We start from the raw sequence: 22,514 nt of genomic DNA, 5'->3' as shown, positions 1-22,514 counted from the left end.
CAGGAATATAAAAATATTTAATAAGTCAGGACCTGTTTAAAAATCTTTTTTCAAATAGCTTTTAGGAAAAAAAAAAAAACTCTGAATTTACAGTTAGGATTAAATAAATGAACTTTTTAGGCAACATTTTAAGTCATAAAGATTAAGACCATAACATTAAAACTCTGTCACATAGAGTATAATGTAATGCCAATACTTTTTTAAAAGGTTAAAAAGTGACTCTTAGCATAAGGACCAAAAACAGGAGAAGAAAAACTAATAAGGAGTACTTGTACTAGTTGTCTAAATTAGATCCAGAGAATCATTTTAAGATTTAAGCTACTAGATATATTTATAATGCAGTCTTTCTAAATAAAATTTAACATATGAACATACATAGAAAAAATACAATGCATTCTTTTACATACTTAATACAGATTCAGGAAAATAAAAAGAAATTTAATGAATTCTTTCAATTGGTCAACAAGGATGAAATGGATGTTAACATTTTAACAAAAAATTTTTAATAAATATTCAAAAATTAAAGTAACAATCTTTAAAAATAAATTTGAAAATGAAAACCAGAAATTCAAATTGAATTGGTATTCAAACCAATCTGCTGTAATTAATTGTTCTAATAAATACAATAAATTGTTAAAGATTATTTAACCACTATGTTACATGATCTAAATAGTGAAGAAAGTATGCACAGTAATGACTTGCAGGTGAGGAAAACAGGAAGGGGAGGGCAGTTCTTAACAAAAACCAATATTAACTCCAGATTATACACAATGTACAACACTGGCAGCTGCAGCTCAAAAGCCAAAAGCAGCTCAATGAGGCACCAAAATTTCATGCTACAAGACTAAAGATAAAAAGAATATACAAAAAGAATTGCTGTGCAAAACTAGCTAATCTCAAAATAAAAACTAAAAATTCTTAATAATAAATGGAACATTTTTAGAAAGTTAGAGTGTGTATTTGTCTTAAATCTAAGTTCAGTATTTGGAATTAATGTATAGAGGAAAGCATTAATAACGTACAAAGGAAAGAAAATCATGTTCCTCTTTATATAAAATGATGAGAGAAAGAACCTTTCAAAAAAAAAAACCTGTAACGTGAAGCTTTACAAATTCATTCTTTAAAGTTTTTAATGTCTCACAGGCGACATGTCCACAAAAAATGTAAAACACAATATGTATCATTTCAATTGTTAAAGCCACAACTTCCACTTAATAGTTTCAAAAAATTTAATGGAAGTTACTAACAACAACAAAAAAATCTTCCATGCTATACATTGCTATTTTCATTTTTTTGCTTTGGACTACCCTGTGTGGTTTGTGGGATCTCAGTTCCTGATCAGGGACTGAACCAGGGCCATGACACTCAAAGTGCCGAATCCTAACCATTTAGACCACGAGGGAATTCCTTGTCCTCATTTTTAGAACCAAATTTATGCTCCACTCATACAAAGCAGATAGGGTTTATGATAAGCATTTACTGTCTAAGCTTCACTAAGGTCCTTACTTTCCCACCTACTTCTAATTTATTAGGTTGGTGCAAAAGTAATTGCAGTTTTACATTGTTGAATTTGTCTAATACTGGAATACATCTTTAAATAAATTTAGTTATGTTATACATCATTTTAATGTGCATTTCTCACTTTATATTTTTGGTTAATCACATTACTTACTGTTTATTTTATATTTATTTTCATCTACAGAAATGACATTAGACAAAAAGAAAATTTGAGCAACTTTTTTTATTTGAGTTCAAAATAGGTTGTAAAGCAGCAGAGACTGACCAAGGAACTGCTAACAAATGTACAGTGCAGTGGTGGTTCAAGAAGTTTTGCAAAGGAGAAGAAAGACTTGAAGATGAGGAGTACAGTGGCCAGCTATAAGAAGTTAACAATAACCAAGAGCATCATCAAAGCTGATCCTCTTATGACTACATGAGACGTTGCCAAAGAACTCAATGTTGACCATGCTATGGTTGTTCAGCATTTGAAGCAATTTGGAAACGTGAAAAAGCTTGATAAGTGAGTGTCTCATAAGCTGACCAAAAATCAAAAAAATTGTCATTTTGAGGTGTCATCTTCTCTGATTCTACACAACAGCAATGAACCATTTCTCGATTGGATTGTGATGTGAGAGGAAAAAAATGGATTTTATCCAACAACCAGTGATGACCAGCTCAGAGGCTGGACCAAGAAGCAGCTTCAAAGCACTTCCCAAAGCCAAAACTTGCACCAAAAAAAGGTCATGGTCACTGGAGGTCTGCTGCCAGTATGACCCACTCACTACAGCTTTCTGAATCCTGGTGAAACCATTACATCAGAGAAGTATATTGAGCAAATTGATGATATGCACTAAAAACTGCAATACCTGCAGCCGGCATTGGTCAACAGAATGAGTCCAATTCTCCACCACAACGCCCCACCACATGTCATACAACCAAAGTTTCAAAAGTTGAATGAACCGGGCTACAAAGTTTTGCCTCGTCCACCACATTCACCTCACCTCTCACCAACTGACTACAATTTCTTCGAGCATCTTAATAATTTTTTGCAGGGAAAAACACTTCCACAACCAGCAGGAGGCAGAAAACGATTTCCAAGAGTTCATCAAATCCTGAAGCAGGGATTTTTATGCTACAGGAATAAACAAACTTATTTCTCGTTGGCAAAAATGTGTTGATTGTAATGGCTCCTATTTTGATTAACAAAGATGTGTTTGAACCTAGTTAAAATGATTTAAAATTCATGGTCTGAAGCCATAAATACTTTTGTACTAAACTAATAAATAATCTTGCTTTCTCTTTTTATTCCTGGTTATATGGCTTAAATGCTTTTAGGGCAAAAGCACAGTAGAAAAATATACACATACACATTCACCTGGTCACAGAATAACAAACAGCATAGCAACTAGTAGACTGAAGAGTTAAGTATGTTAACAACACGTGGAAATTAATTACGTAGCTAGAAAGGGGAAAGGAAGGATGTAAAAAGCCTTTACTGGAAAGGACAATTTCCATGTTGCAATTTCATCAGTATTACATTGGTTTATAAGCATCAAATAATATATTCTCAAATCCATGAAACATCTCATAAACCTTGGTTGTAATCCCTGATATTATCTAATAATGTTGACTACTTGGGCAACTAACAACTAGAAAACACCAATAACTTGCAAGACATTACCATTTCTTTCAAGTGTATTTTCCCCATGCAAAAATACAAAATACAGTTCTCACAGAGTAACCAGTCACTAAAACTTCAGCATGAAGCCAAAATACTTGAAAATGAGCTAGTTATTAGAAAATCAGTATCAATCAGGAGAAAAGTGCTCTGAAAACATGTTTTAGTCAGTAAGCTTAGAAATACATCAACATCCTATTAATAGTAAACTGGCTTATGTTAATTATAGTATTGCTCTGTTATCTGAAAATAAAATGGATATTAACAAACATTAAAAAAAATAAATAGGGGCTTCCTTGAAGGTTCAGTGATTAAGAATCTGCCTTCCGTGCAAGGGACATGGGCTCAATCTCTGACATGCTGCAGAACAAGAAAGCCCATGTGCCACAATTACTGAAGCCTGTGAGCCTAGAGCCCGTGCTATGCAACAAGAGAAGCCACTGCGACAAGAAGCCCATGCACCACAATGAAGAGCAGTCTCCACTTGTCAGAACTAGAGAAAGCCCACATGCAGCAACCAACATGCAGCACAGCCAATACATAAATCAATAAATAAATAAAGTAAAGGGATAGAAGGTAAATACATGAGCACAAACTATAGAAATGCCATTTAAATACCATCACCCAGCATAAGAGGAAAGATAAACCCTGAAGACAAATGTTTTTATCATAATCAACATTAATACATACCAGTTCATCTAAAAAAGCCTGCTTATTCTTCCTTTTGAGAATCTGCTGCATTTGTTCTTCTTTTTGTATAAATAGTCTTCTTTGTTCATTTTCCTGTCTTTCTACTTCTAAAGCTTCTTCCAATTCCTCCTGTTCCCGAGTCTGAAACAGTAACATTCATATATGGCATGAAATAAATTTAGTAACCAAAACTAAGTCTATACCATACTCCATACTACCTTTTTTCGAAGCATAAATTGCACTAGTCACTAATTGTTTAATAGTGCAGCAGCAGCTCCACTTTAAAAGAATTTTCTTTCATGCAGACATGTTACCATTAAAGAGAATGACATCTAGCACTAAATGAAATCTAAACAAAGTACACTTATCCCAGCTGCAGAAATGTGGAAACTGCTTAAGAAGACTTTACTTAGGAAATTTAACAAAGAAAGCAAAACAAAAACCCAACAATAACAAAGAGATCATCTCCATATAGAACTATTAATTGAAAAACTCCATATAAAAGACTGGTTCATTTAATAGAAACAATTTTCAAAATACGTAAGATAATGAAAAGTTATCATAGTACTTAACTTCTTTATTCCAAGTTAAAATAAGTCTTTCTGATGCTTGAGTTCCAAATAGCATCCATTTAAGATAAGTTATGAAAAACTGAAGTTATTTTCTAACACAAGTATATAAATTTCAAGGGTCTTCTCTGTGGACTAAAAAATTCAAAATCCAAAGCTAATATGTAGAGAGAATGAACTACAGTCCTACATTACTTCCCTTTTATGAAGTTCCTTAGAAATATCAAATACTTTCAGACTCTGAAATTTATTCCAACCCTAAATCATATTTAAAAGCAGTATTATAAGCAATAAATGCTGGAGAGGGTGTGGAGAAAAGGGAACTCTCTTACACTGTTGGTGGGAATGCAAACTAGTACAGCCACTATGGAGAACAGTGTGGAGATTCCTTAAAAAACTGGATACAGAACTGCCTTATGACCCAGCAATCCCACTGCTGGGCATATACACCGAGGAAACCAGAATTGAAAGAGACACATGTACCCCAGTGTTCATCACAGCACTGTTTATAATAGCCAGGACATGGAAGCAACCTAGATGTCCATCAGCAGATGAATGGATAAGAAAGCTGGGGTACATATACACAATGGAGTATTACTCAGCCATTAAAAAGAATACATTTGAATCAGTTCTAATGAGGTGGATGAAACTGGAGCCTATTATACAGAGTGAAGTAAGCCAGAAAGAAAAACACCAATACAGTATACTAACACATATATATGGAACTTAGAAAGATGGTAACAATAACCCTGTATGTGAGACAGCAAGGGAGACACGGATGTATAGAAAAGTTTTTTGGACTCGGTGAGGGAGGGAGAGGGTGGGATAATTTGGGAGAATGGCATTGAAACCTGTATAATATCATGTATGAGGCAAATCGCCAGTCCAAGTTCAATGCATGATGCTGGTTGCTTGGGGCTGGTGCATTGGGATGGCCCGGGAGGATGGTATGGGGAGGGAGGAGGGAGGTGGGGTTCAGGATGGGGAACACGTGTATACCTGTGGCAGATTCATGTTGATGTATGGCAAAGCAAATACAATATTGTAGAGTAATTAACCTCCAACTAAAATAAATAAATTTACATTTTTTTAAAAAAAGCAGTATTATACCAACTCTTTGTTCTTTAAGTCTTATGAATGAGAAATATAGTAATATCTGAATGGCTTTATTTTAAATCCTGACTGTTGCTCTTAAAAATGCAATGCTGCTGCTAAGTCACTTCAGTCGTGTCCAACTCTGTGCGACCCCATAGATGGCAGCCCACCAGGCTCCCCGTCCCTGGGATTCTCCAGGCAAGAACACGAGTGGGTTGCCATTTCCTTCTCCAATGCAGGAAAGTGAAAAGTGAAAGTGAAGTCACTCAGTCATATCTGACTCTTAGCAACTCCATGAACCACAGCCTACCAGGCTCCTCCATCCACGGGATTTTCCAGGCTAGAGTACTGGAGTGGGGTGCCATTGCCATACCTTTTTTTAATTCAACATAATACTGAGAATTTATGGCACCTTGAAGCAAATACAGAATAGAGGGAGAGAGTATAATATGTTTTGGAATCACTAACATGAATTAACAGAGATCTCACAGAAAAGTATATTTTTATGTAAAATAATATTTACATATTATTAATCTCTGTTAATCTAATCTGTTAAGATTATATCAATTCACAAATTAGATAAACTCCCAGAAATAAACAAGTTTCCCAAATGAAAAAATATTTCCCTTATAATTCAAACTCAGTATATCCAAAATTAAGTTCAGCATTTGGTTTCCCAAAGCTGATCACCCTCCTGTATTCCTGATTTCTGCTAACTGCACACCCATCTCTCAGTCAACTCAAGTTGAAACCTCAAAGTCATCTTTATTACTCCTTCTCCCTCAACCCCATCCGCCTTAAATTAAGTCAGTTGCTAAGTTTTAGTAGCATTTCTCCCCTATAATTTTAAAAACTTCTATTACTGAGATTGCTGTTCTAACTAAGGCACCCAGTGGAGAAGAAAATTCAAACTTGATCTAGAAAAATTACTAAGAATAAATGCACAAAGTTAGGGGGTAAGATATGAAGGCTGGAAAAGTGAATTACTAGACTGTAGGTCCATAAGCAGAAAAAGATGTCTCACAATAAAACAGTGTCATATCAGCAATAAGTAGAACAAGTGATAGGTTTACACAGAGCATGGTGGGAGACAAAATTAATAGAGTGGTTAATTCCCTGTGATATGACGGAGGACAGGCAGAGTTAGAACAGATTTCACAGAGTGTTAACAGGTTGAATGTGTGCCCCCAAAATACATGTTGAAGTTCTTAACCCGTGGTAACCATAAATGTGGCCTTATTTGGAAATAAGGTCTTTGCATATGTAACCAAGTTAAGATAGGTCATGCTGGAAACTTGGATACAGACACACAGGGAAGAAGGCCATGGAAAGTTAGAAGCAGAAATCAGAGTGGTGCCAAAGATGCTAAAAGAAAAGATTTCTCCCTAGAGCTTTCAGAGAGACCATGACCCTGATGACACTTTGACTTCAGACTTCTAGCTTACAAGAAGCCTGTTCCTGTAGGAGACAAATTTCATTGTTTTAAATCACCCAGTTTTGGGTAATTTGTTTTAACAGCCCTAGGTAAGCTCAGCTCATGAAGGCTGAGCAGGTTTCTAACAGTAGGTATTTAACCCCACTGCAGAGTAGAAGAGCCATTTAGGCAGAGAAAACAAAGGTAAAAAGACACAAATCAAGCTGGAATGCTTGGTATGACCAAGAAATTAAGTATGAAGTTGGGGAAAGCTCTTGATAAAAGCTGGAGAGGCCAGCAGAAGGCAGATAATGGAGAATTGACCATACCATACTAAGGGGTGCAGAATTTAGAAAGATGACTAGAAGCAGTGACGAATACAGATCACTGGGGTTCAAGATTGAAGACAGGAATACTCAGAGGAATATTCCAACTCAAGTAAGAAATAATGAATACTATGTAAAGTAACGATAATAAAATTAGAGGAGGAACTAGGTTTGAAAGACCATAAGGAAAGACTACTGTTACTGCTAAGTCACTTTAGTCGTGTCTGACTCTGTGTGACCCCACAGACGGCAGCCCACCAGGCTCCGCCATCCCTGGGATTCTCCAGGCAAGAACACTGGAGTGGGTTGCCAGGAAAGACTACCAACAGTATATGATTCCCTAAAGAAGACATATAGATGGCCAATAAACCCGTGAAAAGATGCTCAACATCATTCATTATTGGAGAAATACAAATGAGAACTACAATGAGGTATCCTCTCACGCCAATCAGAATGAAAGTGAAAGTGTTAAGGCACTCAGTCATGTCCAACTCTTTGTGACCCCATGAACTGTAGCCCACCAGGCTTCTCTGTCCATAGCATTCTCCAGGCAAGAATACTGGAGTGGGTAGCCATTTCCTTCTCCAGGGGAATCTTCCCAATCCAGAGATTGAACCCAAGTCTCCCACATTGCAGGCAGACTCTTTACTAACTGAGCTACCAGGGAAGCCACACCAATCAGAATGGCCATCATCAAAAAACTACAAACAATAAATACTGAAGATGTGGAAAAAAGAGAACCCTACTGCACTGTTAGTGGAAATGTAAATTGATACAGCCACTATGGAGAACAGTATGGAAATTCCTTAACAAACTAAGAATAAAACTACCGTATGACCCAGCAATTCCACTACTGGGCATATAACCTGAGAAAATCATAATTCAAAAAGACACATATACCCACAATGTTTGCGACAGCACTATTTATAATAGTCAGGACTTGGAAGCAAGCCAAATGTGCATCAACAGATGAAAGGATAAAGAAAATGTGGTATATATATACAATGGAATATTACTCAGCCATAAAAAGCAACAAATTTGAGTCAGTTCTAATGAGGTGGAAGAAGCTAGAGCCTACAATACAGAGTGAAGTAAGTCAGAAAGAGAAAAACAATTATCATATATTTAGTAGAACAAATTGAGAAAGTAGCATTGACATATACTCTATCCAATTATGACTCATTATTATACAGCAGAAACCAGCACACTGTAAAACAATTATGCTTCAATTTCTAATAAAGTTTTTTTAAAAAACAGTATATGAAGACTATCCAGATATGGCTTGAACACTTAGATAAAGTACATAATAGGAGAAATAGGTAGGTGAGTGAAGATGAAAAAGATTAGTTATGATGAACATAGATGCAAAACTCTTCAACAAAATATTAGCAAAACCAAATTCAAAAATACATTAAAAGGATCGTATACCATAATCATGTGAGATTTATACCCAAGAATGTAAGGATGGTTCAATACCCACAAATCAATCAATGTGACACACCACATTTATAAATTGAAAAATAAAAAGCATATTGTCATCTCAGTAGATATAAAAAGGGATTTTGATCAAATTCAACATTCGTTTATGATAAAACTCTCAACAAAGTAGGCACAGAATGAACATAAAACAATAAAGGCCAAATATGACAAGCCCATAACTAATATTATGCTCAACAGTGAAAAGCTGAAAGCATTTCCTCTAAGATCAGGAACAAGACAAGGATGCTCACTCTTGCCATTTTTATTAAAAAATAAAGTATTGGAAGTATTGTATTGGAAGTCTTAGCCACAGCAATCAAACAAAAAAAAAGAAAAAGAATTCCAATTGGAAAGGAAGAAGAAAAACTGTCAATGTTTGAAGATTGCATGATACTATATATACAAAATTCTAAACATGCCAACAAAAAACCTATTAGAACTCACTGATGAATTCAGTAAACTTGCAGTATACAAAATTAATCTATAAAAATCTGCTGCATTTCTATACACTAACAACAAACTATCAGAAAGAGAAAAGAATCACATTTACACCTGCATCAAAAAGAATAAAATACCTGGGAAGTAATCTAAGGAAGTAAAAGACCTATAAAGAGAAAACTGTAAGACACTGACAAAAGAAAATGAAGACAACACAAACATATGGAAAGATCTACTGTGCTCATGAAGAATTAACAGTTTTAAAATGGCCATACTACCCCAACACAATCTACAAATTCAGTGCAATCCCTATCAAAATATCAACCACATTTTTCACAGGACTAGAACAAATAATTTTGTGTATATGGCAACATAAAAGACCTCGAATAGTCAAAACAATCTTGAAAAAGAACAACAAAGTTCAAAGTATCATACTACCTGATTTCAAACTACAATACGAAGACACAGTCTTCAAGAAAACAAAGTACTAGTACAAAAACAGACACACAGGTCATTGTGGAATAGAACAGAGAGCCCAGAAGTAAACCCACTTATATGGGCAATTAATCCATGACAAAGGGAGCAAGAACATACAACAAGAAAAAAGACAGCCTCTTCAGTAAATGGTGTTGGAAAAACTAGACAGCTGCACGTGAAAGAATTAAACAGGACTACTTTCTCACACCATCAACAAAAATAAACTCAAAAGGGATTATTTAAGACTTAAGTGTAAGACCTGAAACCATAAAACTCTTACAAGACAACATGGGTAATATGCTCTTTGACATCTACCCATGTCAAATGGGTAGCATGGGTAGCAAAGAATAAATCTGGTAAGAGGTTAATGTCCAAAATATACAAAGAATTCATAGAACTCAACATCAAAAAAACAAATAACCTGATTAAAAAATGGGCAAAGAACCTGAATAGACATTTTTCCAGAGGACATACAGATGGCCTAAAGGCATAGGAAAAAATGCTTAATATCACTAATCATCAGGGAAATGCAAATGAATACCATAATATCACCTCACATCTGTCAAAATGGTCATCAGCAAAAAGAAAACAAATAACAAATGTTGGAAAGGATGTGGAGAAAAGGGGACCCTAGGAATGTAAACTGGTGCAGGTACTATGGAAATAAGAAGGTTCCTCAAAAACTCAGAAATAGAACTACAATACAATCAAGCAATTCTGAGTTCTTATCCAAAGGAAAGCAAAACACTAATTTGAAAAGATATATGCACCTCAACATTCATTTCTGCATTATTTAAATAAGCCAAGATAACAGAAGCACCTTGAGTACCCATCAACAGAAGAATGGATAAAAAAGATGTAATATATAAAATCAAATATTACTCAGCCATTAAAAAAAAAGAATGAAATCTTGCCATTTGGATTGACCTAGATGGTACTATGCTAAAATTTAAAAAGTCAAAGAAAGACAAATACTGTATGATTTCATTTACATTTGGAATCGAAAAAACAAAACAAGTAACCAAAAATAACAAAACAGTCATAGATACAGAGAACAAACAGAAGGTTTCTGGGGGGAAAGGGGATAGGGAATGAAAGAAATAGGTGAGAAAGATTAAGTGTGAACTTCCATTTACAAAATAAATAAGTCACAGGTACGAAATGCACAGTGTGGGGGAATATAGTCAACAAGAATACAGTATCTTTGTATCATGATGGTAACCATACAATCATAATGGTAACTTGACTTATAATGGTGATCATTTTGCAATGTATGTTGTTTTTGTTGTAGCTGCTGCTGCTGCTGTTGTTCAGTCACTAAGTCATGTCTGACTCTTTGCGACTCCATGGTCTGCAGCATGCCAGGCTTCCCTGTCCTTCATGATCTCCCACAGTTTGCTCAAACTCATGTCCATTGAGTAGATGATGACATGCAACCACCTCATCCTTTGTCACCTGCTTCTCCTTCTGCCCTCAATCTTTTCCAGCATCAAGGTCTTTTCCAATGAGTCAGCTCTTTATAGCAGTTGGCCAAAGTGTTGCAGCTTCAGCTTCCACAGTAAACTCAGTAATAGTTTCTCTGTCAGAAATGAGTCATCTTATGTGCCTAACTATACAAGAGATTGAGCTTTTTCCCCTTTTTTGATACAATTCTGATGTTTTTGGAACAGTGAGACTTTAACATTCGCAAAGACATTAAAGGCAAGTTGCTACCTCAGGATAGTAAATACATCATTCATATAGTCCACATTCCTTGGGCCACCACAGAACTGGGCTCTACCCAAAGACACTGTAGTTACTGATATACATGAACTTGCACCATCTTAAAAAATGGTCCTACGTCTGTATTTATGCCAACACCAAATAGCTACATATCACTAATAAAATGCTCATCATAGAATGATCCATTAATAAATGATAATGAATTACTGACCAAAACACTTAGTTATAGAGATTCAGGTGCTAAACGCTAACAGGAAGAATAAATGTAGTCACTGTAACATGCATTAAACAAAGTACAAGTTGATCATTATACAACATGAGGTATTATGGATGCTGGTCCTTGGCACAGTTGAAAATTCACATATAGTTTAGTCTGCACTCCTTATCAGTGGTTCCCTCTGTGTCTGAGGTTCTGCAACCAAGGATTCAATCTCAACATGTGGTATAGTAGTATTCACTATTGAAAATAATCCAGGTGTTAAGTGGACCTACACAGTTCAAACCTGTGTTGTTCAAGGGTCAATTGTATTCAATAACTTATCATTATAAGGTTTTCGTTAATTAGAAATTCCTACTTTAAAATAATATAACCAGCCTAAAATTAGATCATTCGTTCATTTAAACTCTCAATATGATTTGGTAGCTTAAAACTATAAATGAAAAAAGCACTCACTCGAAAGAACAACCTTATTAAGTTAAACACAGTTAATGCAACAAGTCACCCGGGCATACCTATTATGCATGTATCTTCTGATGTACCCAGAGAAGGCTACTGGGGAAAGTGAGTAATTTTTATGGCACACTGATGCTCTCGGAAATGAGACACCTTTCTAAGGAAGCCAGGCTGGATATGAACAGAATAGAATGTCAATTCCTCAAGAGTTTTATTGTACGAAAGAAGTGCCTTAATGAAACACTTGAAGACTAAAACAAGTAAATCTAAGTACAAGACAAAAATACAAGCTACGTAATCCAAACATTCAAGCTATGTAATCCAAACATATCTATATCATTTTTACCAATGATTACAAATTCCTGGAATAGCACCTTAAAAACAATTACCTCTGCTTTCCCCAAAACTAGAAACCCTAGCTATACTGAAGAAATGATAGCTAAACTGTGTAAGTTAGATAATTAAATCTCTGCATGCATACAATTATTTTTCCTTTATAGAATATATTTTAATAATGCCATCAAAACTGTTTTTGCTATAGTAATATGCGCCTCATACCTATATGCATATATAAATATACTAGTATTTCTGGACTTAATTACACCTAAATTCTTTGTAAATATGACTAGGTTTAGAAAAAGCTTTTTAAAGGATCATGTGGAAGCATTAGTTTCTAATACAAAAGAAGAAGAAAATACTTGGCACCAACCAGCTTTAACTTATTTTTCTGAATGACATCTTTGTTTTCCTTTTGGTATATCTCCATTTTCTTTTTGGTATTGTCCAAATCCACATTGTTGGTCAGATTGAAAACTGCATGAGAAAAGAAACAGTGACATGAAATAACATACATCTTGCAAAGATAATAAAAACCAAATATTCATCACAATGATTTCTTAATTCATCAGGTTGTCATTCCTTACGGCTCCATTTGTGTCTTTTTACTGACCACCTACTTTATAGAAACTAGTTCTAGTTCAGCAACTATGATTTTATGAACCAAATATAAGGAAAGACTGTCAGACTATCACACAGACTACCTACAGATCTAAATAACCTCAAAAAATCTAATATGTGTGCTTGCTATAGTCACACTGGATATGAATTTTATATTGCCCATTTTAACTTTAAAAGTATAAAAAAGATTACTTAAATTTTTTATTTAAAAAAAAGTAAGTCTTAAATCTACTACACTAGTCAGAATCAATACTGAAAAGAATCTAAGCTCCAGAAACAGAAAAATTATCCAAAGGAATAAAAAATATTATCCAACAAAAACAGGTTTTATTCTAATCTTCAACATAGCTGGACCTAAGACTGAATCATTTCCCATATAGTCTAGATCTGGAAAAGTATGAAATATATGAGTCGAAACCTAACAGGGAAGGTAAAGGATAATCTGGCTCCAAAACTGAAGACTGAAATAGCTGAGTAAGAGAAGCCACTGAAACATGTTCAGAAAGGAGATAAACTTTCAGTAAGTTAGAACTATCTTTTTATAATTCTAATCCAAAGTGATTTTAATTATAAATGCCTAACTCCCTTCTGGATCATGGAAAAAGCAAGAGAGTTGCAGAAAAACATCTATTTCTGCTTTATTGACTATGCCAAAGCCTTTGACTGTGTAGATCACAATAAACTGTGGAAAATTCTGAAAGAGATGGGAATACCAGACCACCTGACCTGCCTCTTGAGAAATCTGTATGCAGGTCAGGAAGCAACAGTTAGAACTGGACATGGAACAACAGACTGGTTCCAAACAGAAAAAGGAGTACGTCAAGGCTGTATATTGTCACCCTGCTTATTTAACTTCTATGCAGAGTACATCATGAGAAACGCTGGACTGGAAGAAACACAAGCTGGAATCAAGACTGCCGGGAGAAGTATCAATAACCTCAGATATGCAGATGACACCACCCTTATGGCAGAAAGTGAAGAGGAACTAAAAGGCCTCTAAGTGAAAGAGGAGAGTGAAAAAGTTGGCTTAAAGCTCAACATTCAGAAAACTAAGATCATGGCATCTGGTCCCATCACTTCATGGCAAATAGATGGGGAAAAAATGGAAACAGTGGCAGACTTTATTTTGGGGGGCTCCAAAATCACTGCAGATGTTGATTGAAGCCATGAATTTAAAAGACTCTTACCCCTTGGAAGGAAAGTTATGACCAACCTAGATAGCATATTCAAAAGCAGAGACATTACTTGGTCAACAAAGGTCCGTCTAGTCAAGGCTATGGTTTTTCCAGTAGTCATGTATGGATGTGAGAGTTGGACTGTGAAGAAAGCTGAGCGGCGAAGAATTGATGCTTTTGAACTGTGGTGTTGGAGAAGACTCTTGAGAGTCCCTTGGACTGCAAGGAGATCCAACCAGTCCATTCTAAATGAGATCAGTCCTGGGTGTTCTTTGGAAGGAATGATGCTAAAGCTGAAACTCCAATACTTTGGCCACCTCATGCGAAGAGTTGACTCATTGGAAAAGACTCTGATGCTGGGAAGGATTAGGGGCAGGAGGAGAAGGGGAAGACAGAGGATGAGATGGCTGGATTGAGATGGCTGGATGGCATCACCAACTCAATGGACGTGAGTTTGAGTGAACTCCGGGAGTTGGTGATGGACAGGGAGGCCTGGCGTGCTCCAATTCATGGGGTCGCAAAGAGTCAAACACAACTGAGTGACTGAACTGAACTGAACTCCCTTTTAAGTTTACATACGTAAATTTAAAGGTTATTATAACTCTCTGGACAAAAAATGTTTTTAACTTATATGAATATAAACTCATATTTTAAAGTACCGCCCACTGCCATACCCCTTTCAGTGTTAATATAAGCTCATCTAAATAAGGGTCCTCATCACTGTCTCTCCTATTCCGTAATTCAATTCAGATCTCCCTTGGATTTCTCTAATCTTTATGCTTCTATTATTAGCCCTTAGATTCCTTCTCCAATTACTTACAACTGCTTCCTCTAGCTTGACCTATAAGCAGGTTTGATCTACCCTAAATAATCTGCTTTAATCCATGCTCCTACATGATGACATCAAATGCTGGCAAGGATGTGGAGCAACAGGAATACTCATACACTGCAGTGGGAATGCAAAATGGCATAGCACTTTGGAAAGCAATTTGAGAGTTTCTTACAAAATGAAACATACTCTTATCATACAATCCTGCACTCCTGCAACTGCACTCCTTGGTATTTATCCAAAGGAGTTAAAACCCATGTCCACACAAAATCCTGCTTATGAATGTTTACAACAGCTTTATTCATCATTGCTGAAAAAACCAAGATGTCCTTCAGTAGTCTGAGTAGATAAATAAACTAGAGTATATCCAGACAATGAGATATTATTAAGCACCAAATATAAGCTATCAAAGGGTTAGCCCAGGCGGTACAGTGGTAAAGAATCTGCCTGCCAATGCAGGAGATGCCAGAGATGCAGGTTCAATCTCTGGGTCAGGAAGATCCCTGGAGGAGGAATGGCAATCTACTCCAGTGTTTTTGCCTGGAAAATCACATGGACAGAGGAACCTGGCGAGCTATAGTCCATGGGGTCACAGAGAGTCAGACACAACTGAGCACAGCACATCAAACCATAAAAAAGACAGAGAGGAAACTTAAATGTGTATTACTAAGGCAACTGATAAGGCTACACACTGTATGATTTCAACGGACACTCTAAAAAAAGCAAAACTACAGAGACAGTAAAAAGATCAGTGGTTGCCAAGGACTGAGGGGAAGAAGGGACAAACAAGCAGAACACAGAGGAGTTTCAGGGTACTAAAGCTATTCTGTACAATACTATAACGGAGGATACATGCCATTATATATATCCAAACCCAGAAAACGTACAACATCAAGAGTAAACCTTAATGTAAACTATGGACCTTGGGAGATGACAATATTAATGTAGGTTCATTGATTATAACAGATTTGTCATTCAGGTAGGTATGCAGATAGTGGGGGAGTCTGTGTGTATGTGAGGTACAAGGGGTATAAGGGAACTCTCTGCACATTTCATTTAATTTTTCTGTGAATCTAAAACTGCTCTAAAAAATAAAGTCTATTAAAAAAAGAAACATCTGGTAAGAGCTCGAGAAATTCTTGCTGAATTATTACAAGAGAAAAAAAATAAACCAATACGGGTATGGGAGGGATAGACGAAACAGGTAAAGTGGATAAAGAAGTACAAACTTCAGTTTAAAATAAGTTATACGTCACAGGGATGTCGTGTACATAGGGAACACAGTCAGTGAAGTGAAGTTGCTCAGTCGTGTCCGACTCTTTGCGACCCCATGGACTATAGCCTACCATGCTCCTCCATCCATGGGGTTTTCCAGGCAACAGTACTGGACTGGGTATAGTCAATAATACTGTAATTACTTTCTATAGTAATGGATGGTAAATGGTCTTATTGCAATGATCACTTCATCATACATAAAAATATGGAATCACTAAGCTATACACCTGAAACTAATATAATATTGCATATCAATCATATCTCCAAAACACTAAAATAACAAAGAAATCAAAATGCTAATATTTATAATTATCTTTATAAACACAGATTGAATTTAAATGACCTTTATAATTACAAAATTGAATTATTTAGAAAGGCAAAGTAAGCAAATGAGAAACTATAGGGAAAAAATAATCTTTGTTTCTTATGGTATGAATCTACTGACAAGTAAAGTTAATCAAATTGATATCCTATGTTGAACTTTATTAAAATGTTTAGAGCAATTTAAAAAAAGTGACAGTTTATCACAAAGCTAGACAATGTGCTGAATAAAACTTCTCATTAAACAGAAATTAGGAACAGTAAAGTTAAATTATAAGTGAAACTGATCTGTTATAGATAATTTCTATTTTATGCTTATTAAAAATTTTATGAATTTTAATGAAATGCAAATAACCAATTTGTTTATTTCATTTTTTTAATTTAGAAAGCAAAGGTAATAACAATATAATAGATGCAAACCATAATCATAAGTAATACAAATCTCTTCCTTTAAAAAACAAAGAGAGCGAGAAAAACACTAAAAGTGGATTACAATTTTGAAAACATCAGATGAGGCGAGTCTCATTCATAATACAATGAAGCAGATGGGTATAAGAGCTTAGAAGAAAGAAAAGAATTTTCTATAACAATTATTTGGTCTTTTATCTATCCTGGTTACTGGCTTAGCTCAGATGTTGACCTGTCTTTAGTCAAGTATTAAAAGCCAACAAAAAACCTACTGTATTTTCTGAAAGATTTAATGTTATTTAAGTGCAATTCTGCAGTCTTTTTGACATCCAGAATTCATAATTAAAGCCCTTAGGACATTCTCACCCTTTTAAAACAAAAATACCCTAAACCAAAAGAATAATATGTTTATTATGAAACTAAGGACAAAACTTTGAGATAATCCCTGAGGCCAAAAGGAACAAGAATTTTTATGTTTAGATTGTCATAACCACAGAAAAGGGCCCATTGTCAAAGCTATAAGAAAGTCCATCTTCCTATGTGCCCCCTTCTATTGTAATTTTTTATGCCACTACTCAAAATTACAGTGCTCTAAACTTTTTATATTCATCATATTCAAAGGGTTCATAATGAATTTCTGTAACAGTGACTGATCCCTAATTTATAAATCCTCAAACACTGACTCCTTAGCCATCCTACCAACTTTATTCTTTTAATTCTAACCTCAATAGCACCTGCCTATCTTCCTTCCTACCAAACTTCTTTAAGATCCTTCAAAATTATAGCACCAATATATAGATTTTTGTCTTCTCCAACTCTTCTATACTAATCAGCACTCCATATTCTAGACTCAGACTATTAACTAATCTCTGAGACTACGAAGTACTTTGATGGGCTCTGTAAGTTAGGAAAACCTATGTTCAGTCTGGCTACATTATATATTAGCAATGTGATCTCCAGAACAACAGTTAAACCCTCTGTGCCTCCTCTCCAAATGCAAAATAGATTAAAATACCTATCCCAAGAGTTGTGAAAACCATGCTTTTGATTAACACAGAGATAGCAAATACAGATATCACAAACATCTAACTAATCATCTTTAAAAGAATGAAATAAGACACAAAATAAACAGCTACTGAAACAAGATTTTAAAAGGAAGTCTAAAAAAAAAAACTTTTATGTATATCATAACAATCAGAACAATGACACTTAAGTAAGTGGTGTGAGTCACAACCTAACAAAACTTAAAAGGGCATAAACTAGTCTTTTCCTCATTTCCATACTCTCCACCCAACAAAACAGTAAAAAATAATGCCACTTCTCCCATTTCTATTTTCTAGATTAATACCATACAACTGCTCAAGGTAAGAATACTGCAATTCATCCTAGCCTACACTTTCTTAACTCACTTCTTATATGAAGTTCAATTCAGTTGAGTTCAGTCGCTCAGTTGTGTCCGACTCTTTGCGACCCCATGAATCACAGCACGCCAGGCCTCCCTGTCCATCACCAACTCCCGGAGTTCACTCAGACTCACGTCCATCGAGTCAGTGATGCCATCCAGCCATCTCATCCTCTGTCGTCCCCTTCTCCTCCTGCCCCCAATCCCTCCCAGCATCAGAGTCTTTTCCAATGAGTCAACTCTTCTCATGAGGTGGCCAAAGTACTGGAGTTTCAGCTTTAGCATCAGTCCTTCCAAAGAAATCCCAGGGCTGATCTCCTTCAGAATGGACTGGCTGGATCTCCTTGCAGTCCAAGGGACTCTCAAGAGTCTTCTCCAACACCACAGTTCAAAAGCATCAATTCTTCGGCGCTCAGCCTTCTTCACAGTCCAACTCTCACAATCATACATAACCACAGGAAAAACCATAGCCTTGACTAGACAGACCTTTGTTGGCAAAGTAATGTCTCTGCTTTTCAATATGCTATCTAGGTTGGTCATAACTTTCCTTCCAAGGAGTAAGCGTCTTTTAGTTTCATGGCTGCAGTCACCATCTGCAGTGATTTTGGAGCCCCAAAAATGAAGTCTGACACTATTTCCACTGTTTCCCCATCTATTTGCCATGAAGTGATGGGACCAGATGCCATGATCTTCGTTTTCTGAATGTTGAGCTTTAAGCCAACTTTTTCACTCTCCTCTTTCACTTTCATCAAGAGGCTTTTGAGTTCCTCTTCACTTTCTGACATAAGGGTGGTGTCATCTGCATATCTGAGGTTATTGATATTTCTCCCGGCAATCTTGATTCCAGCTTGTGTTTCTTCCAGCCCAGCGTTTCTCATGATGTACTCTGCATAGAAGTTAAATAAGCAGGGTGACAATATACAGCCTTGACGTACTCCTTTTTCTGTTTGGAACCAGTCTGTTGTTCCATGTCCAGTTCTAACTGTTGCTTCCTGACCTGCATACAGATTTCTCAAGAGGCAGGTCAGGTGGTCTGGTATTCCCATCTCTTTCAGAATTTTCCACAGTTTATTGTGATCCACACAGTCAAAGGCTTTGGCATAGTCAATAAAGCAGAAGTAGATGTTTTTCTGGAACTCTTTTGCTTTTTCGATGATCGAACAGATGTTGGCAATTTGATCTCTGGTTCCTCTGCCTTTTCTAAAACCAGCTTGAACATCTAGAAGTTCACAGTTCACGTACTGTTGAAGCCTGACTTGGAGAATTTTGAGCATTCCTTTGCTAGCGTGTGAGATGAGTGCAATTGTGCGGTTGTCTGAACGTTCTTTGGCATTGCCTTTCTTTGGGATCAAAATTAAAACTGACCTTTTCCAGTCCTATGGCCACTGCATGTAAGAATAATTTCTTACATGAAATTATTCACTCAAATACTCTAGCTCTAAAACATCCCTTTTAACTATCTCTCTTAGTTACTACCTATTCTAGTTTGTTCTTCCCTGGTGGCTCAGACGGTAAGTTCAGTTCAGTTCAGTCGCTCAGTCATGTCCAACTCTTTGCGACCCCATGGACTGCAGCACGCCAGGCCTCCCTGTCCATCACCAACTCCCAGAGTTTACTCAAACTCATGTCCACTGTGTCGGTGAAGCCATCCAGTCATCTCATTCTCTGTTGTCCCCTTCTCCTCCCGCCTTCAATCTTTCCCAGCATCAGGGTCTTTTCCAATGAGCGTGTTCTTCACATCAGGTGGCCAAAGTACTGGAGATTCAGCTTCAGCATCAGACCTTCCTTTGAAAACTCTGGAATGATCTCCTTTATGATGGACTTGTTGGAATTCCTTGCAGTCCAAGGGACCCTCAAGTCCAAGAAGTGCAAGAGTTTTCTCCAACACCACAGTTCAAAGCCATCAATCCTTCGGCGCTCAGCTTTCTTTATAGTTCATCTCTGACATCCATTGGTGACTACTGCAAAAACCACAGCTTTGACTAGACGCACCTTTGTTAGCAAAGCAATGTCTCTGCTTTTTAATATGCTGTCTAGGTCCGTCATACGTTTACTGCCAAGGAGCAAGTGTCTTTTTAATTTCATGGCTGCAGTCACCATCTGCAGTGATTTTGGATCCCAAAAAAATAAAGTCTGTCACTGTTTCCACTGTTTCCCCATCTATTTCCCATGAGGTGATGGGACCAGATGCCATGATCTTAGTTTTCTGAATACTGAGCTCTAAGCCAACGTTTTCACTCTCCTCTTTCACTTTCATCAAGAGGCTCTGTAGTTCTAGGCTTTCTGCCATAAGGGTGCTATCATCTGCATATCTGAGGTTATTGATATTTCTCCTGGCAATCTTGATTCCAGCCTCTGCTTCATGCACCCCAGCATTTCTCATGACGTACTCTGCATATAAGTTAAACAAGCAGCTTGACAATATATAGCCTTGACATACTCCTTTTCCTATTTGGAACTAGTCTGTTGTTCCATCTCCAGTTCTAACTGTTGCTTCCTAACCTGCATACAGATTTCTCAAGAGGCACGTCAGGTGGTGTGATATTCCCATCTCTTTCAGAATTTTCCACAGTTTGTTATGATCCACACAGTTAAAGGCTTTGTATTGTCAATAAAGCAAAAGTAGATGATTTTCTGGAACTCTTGCTTTTTCGATGATCCAACGGATGTTGGAAATTTGATCTCTGGTTCCTCTGCCTTTTCTAAAAGCAGCTTGAACATTTGGAAGTTCATGGTTCATGTACTGTTGAAGCCTGACTTGCAGAATTTTAAGCATTACTAGCATGTGAGATGAGTGAGTTGTGCATGTGACTTTCACTTTCAGTTTTCACTTTCACCACAATATTCTGCTGCCTCTCTACTAGCCACGGAATAAAATCTTAACCCTTACAGTCTAGCTTACAAAGCCCTCATTAACCCAGGTCCAGTCTGTTAGTCACTCCCCTGGTTCTATCTCCCTATAACAGATTAACACTTGCTACATTATCCAACATGCTCAACATGTATTTCTGTGACTTTGTCTTTGCTACAAACTTTCTTCCATCCTCTTTCTACCTGGTAAACTATTCATCTTTTAAGATTGTGTGTTCTGTGGTTCAAACTTTACCTCTACTTTCTAATGCTGAATTGTTTTGCTATCTATATTCCTGAAATACTTTATAAATAAATGCCCATATACCTTCACATTAAATTATAATTTCATAATTATCTTCCCCTTTAGAATATGAACCTATTGAACACAAAGGTCACACATTCTCAGTAAGTAAATAATTCACAGAGAACAATATTTGCTGAATTGACCTGAAGTTCAGAAAATAAACTATGAATCCATGAGGCCAGGTCCCAAACTTCATCAATATTTTCAAATGCAAAAGAACTAGTTGCTCTTTGTCCAACATGATCGGGATCAGTAGTGGATTACTTTTAAAAGTCTGCCAAAGAGGTGAAACATATATACACACTCCTTGAACACTTTAACTTAAAGCATATGCACTAAGTGTACAGTCACTCTCTAATGTAATAACATACAGTTAAGGTACAGTTTTTAATGGGAATTCTGCTTCCTTCTTGTATAAACCGTAAGTGTTATCTATATTGTTCAGTTCCCATTTTTTTCAAGTGGACCAAGGACTTCAGAAATAGAATCCTTCTAAAGTTCTATAATTTTTCCAGTCTTACAAACTACTTAAATTAATTACAATTAAAAAGTATAACCAGCATAAGAAGGTTTGATAACCTATGCAATCAACTTTATATATAACTGAACTGGTGAGAGAAGTACAGAAGTATACTTAAAGACATCTTCTAATGGACAGGATACATTATGCATTGATTATGCTTCAATCATCAGTCAGTTCATGTTATAGAGGGACTGGGAAATATCAGTTACTCCAATAAGTCAACTAAGCAGAATTTGGTTAAGAGAGTGTCAACATACTACAACTAAAGTTAGTCCTTCATGAATATACATATTAGCAGAATCACTTTCAAATTAAATGTTCTGGGCTAGTTTCCTTATCTAATAAAGAAAAAAATGACAGTATTGTAAGCCCTAATATTCAGACTTGTTCTTACCTGTCACTCCTA

The 22,514-nt window shown here is 36.2% G+C and overlaps 1 protein-coding gene across 3 annotated transcripts in view; it reads right to left on the bottom strand.

The window, feature by feature from the left end:
- The window catches only part of MNAT1 (MNAT1 component of CDK activating kinase), a 211,721-nt gene that overhangs the window by 124,010 nt on the left and 65,197 nt on the right, over window positions 1-22,514 (bottom strand). For all 3 annotated transcript variants that reach the window (XM_061429062.1, XM_061429064.1, XM_061429063.1), the window contains exons 4-5: window positions 12,771-12,874; window positions 3,869-4,009 (exon numbers count right to left, since the gene is read on the bottom strand). In XM_061429062.1, the coding sequence (XP_061285046.1) occupies window positions 3,869-4,009; window positions 12,771-12,874 (245 nt within the window). The remainder of the gene's footprint in view (window positions 1-3,868; window positions 4,010-12,770; window positions 12,875-22,514) is intronic.

Source organism: Bos javanicus, chromosome 10 (assembly GCF_032452875.1).
Source record: "Bos javanicus breed banteng chromosome 10, ARS-OSU_banteng_1.0, whole genome shotgun sequence".
Taxonomy (NCBI): Eukaryota; Metazoa; Chordata; class Mammalia; order Artiodactyla; family Bovidae; genus Bos; species Bos javanicus.
Note: the sequence above shows the minus strand (reverse complement) of the source record. Positions and strands in the feature narration are given on the sequence as shown.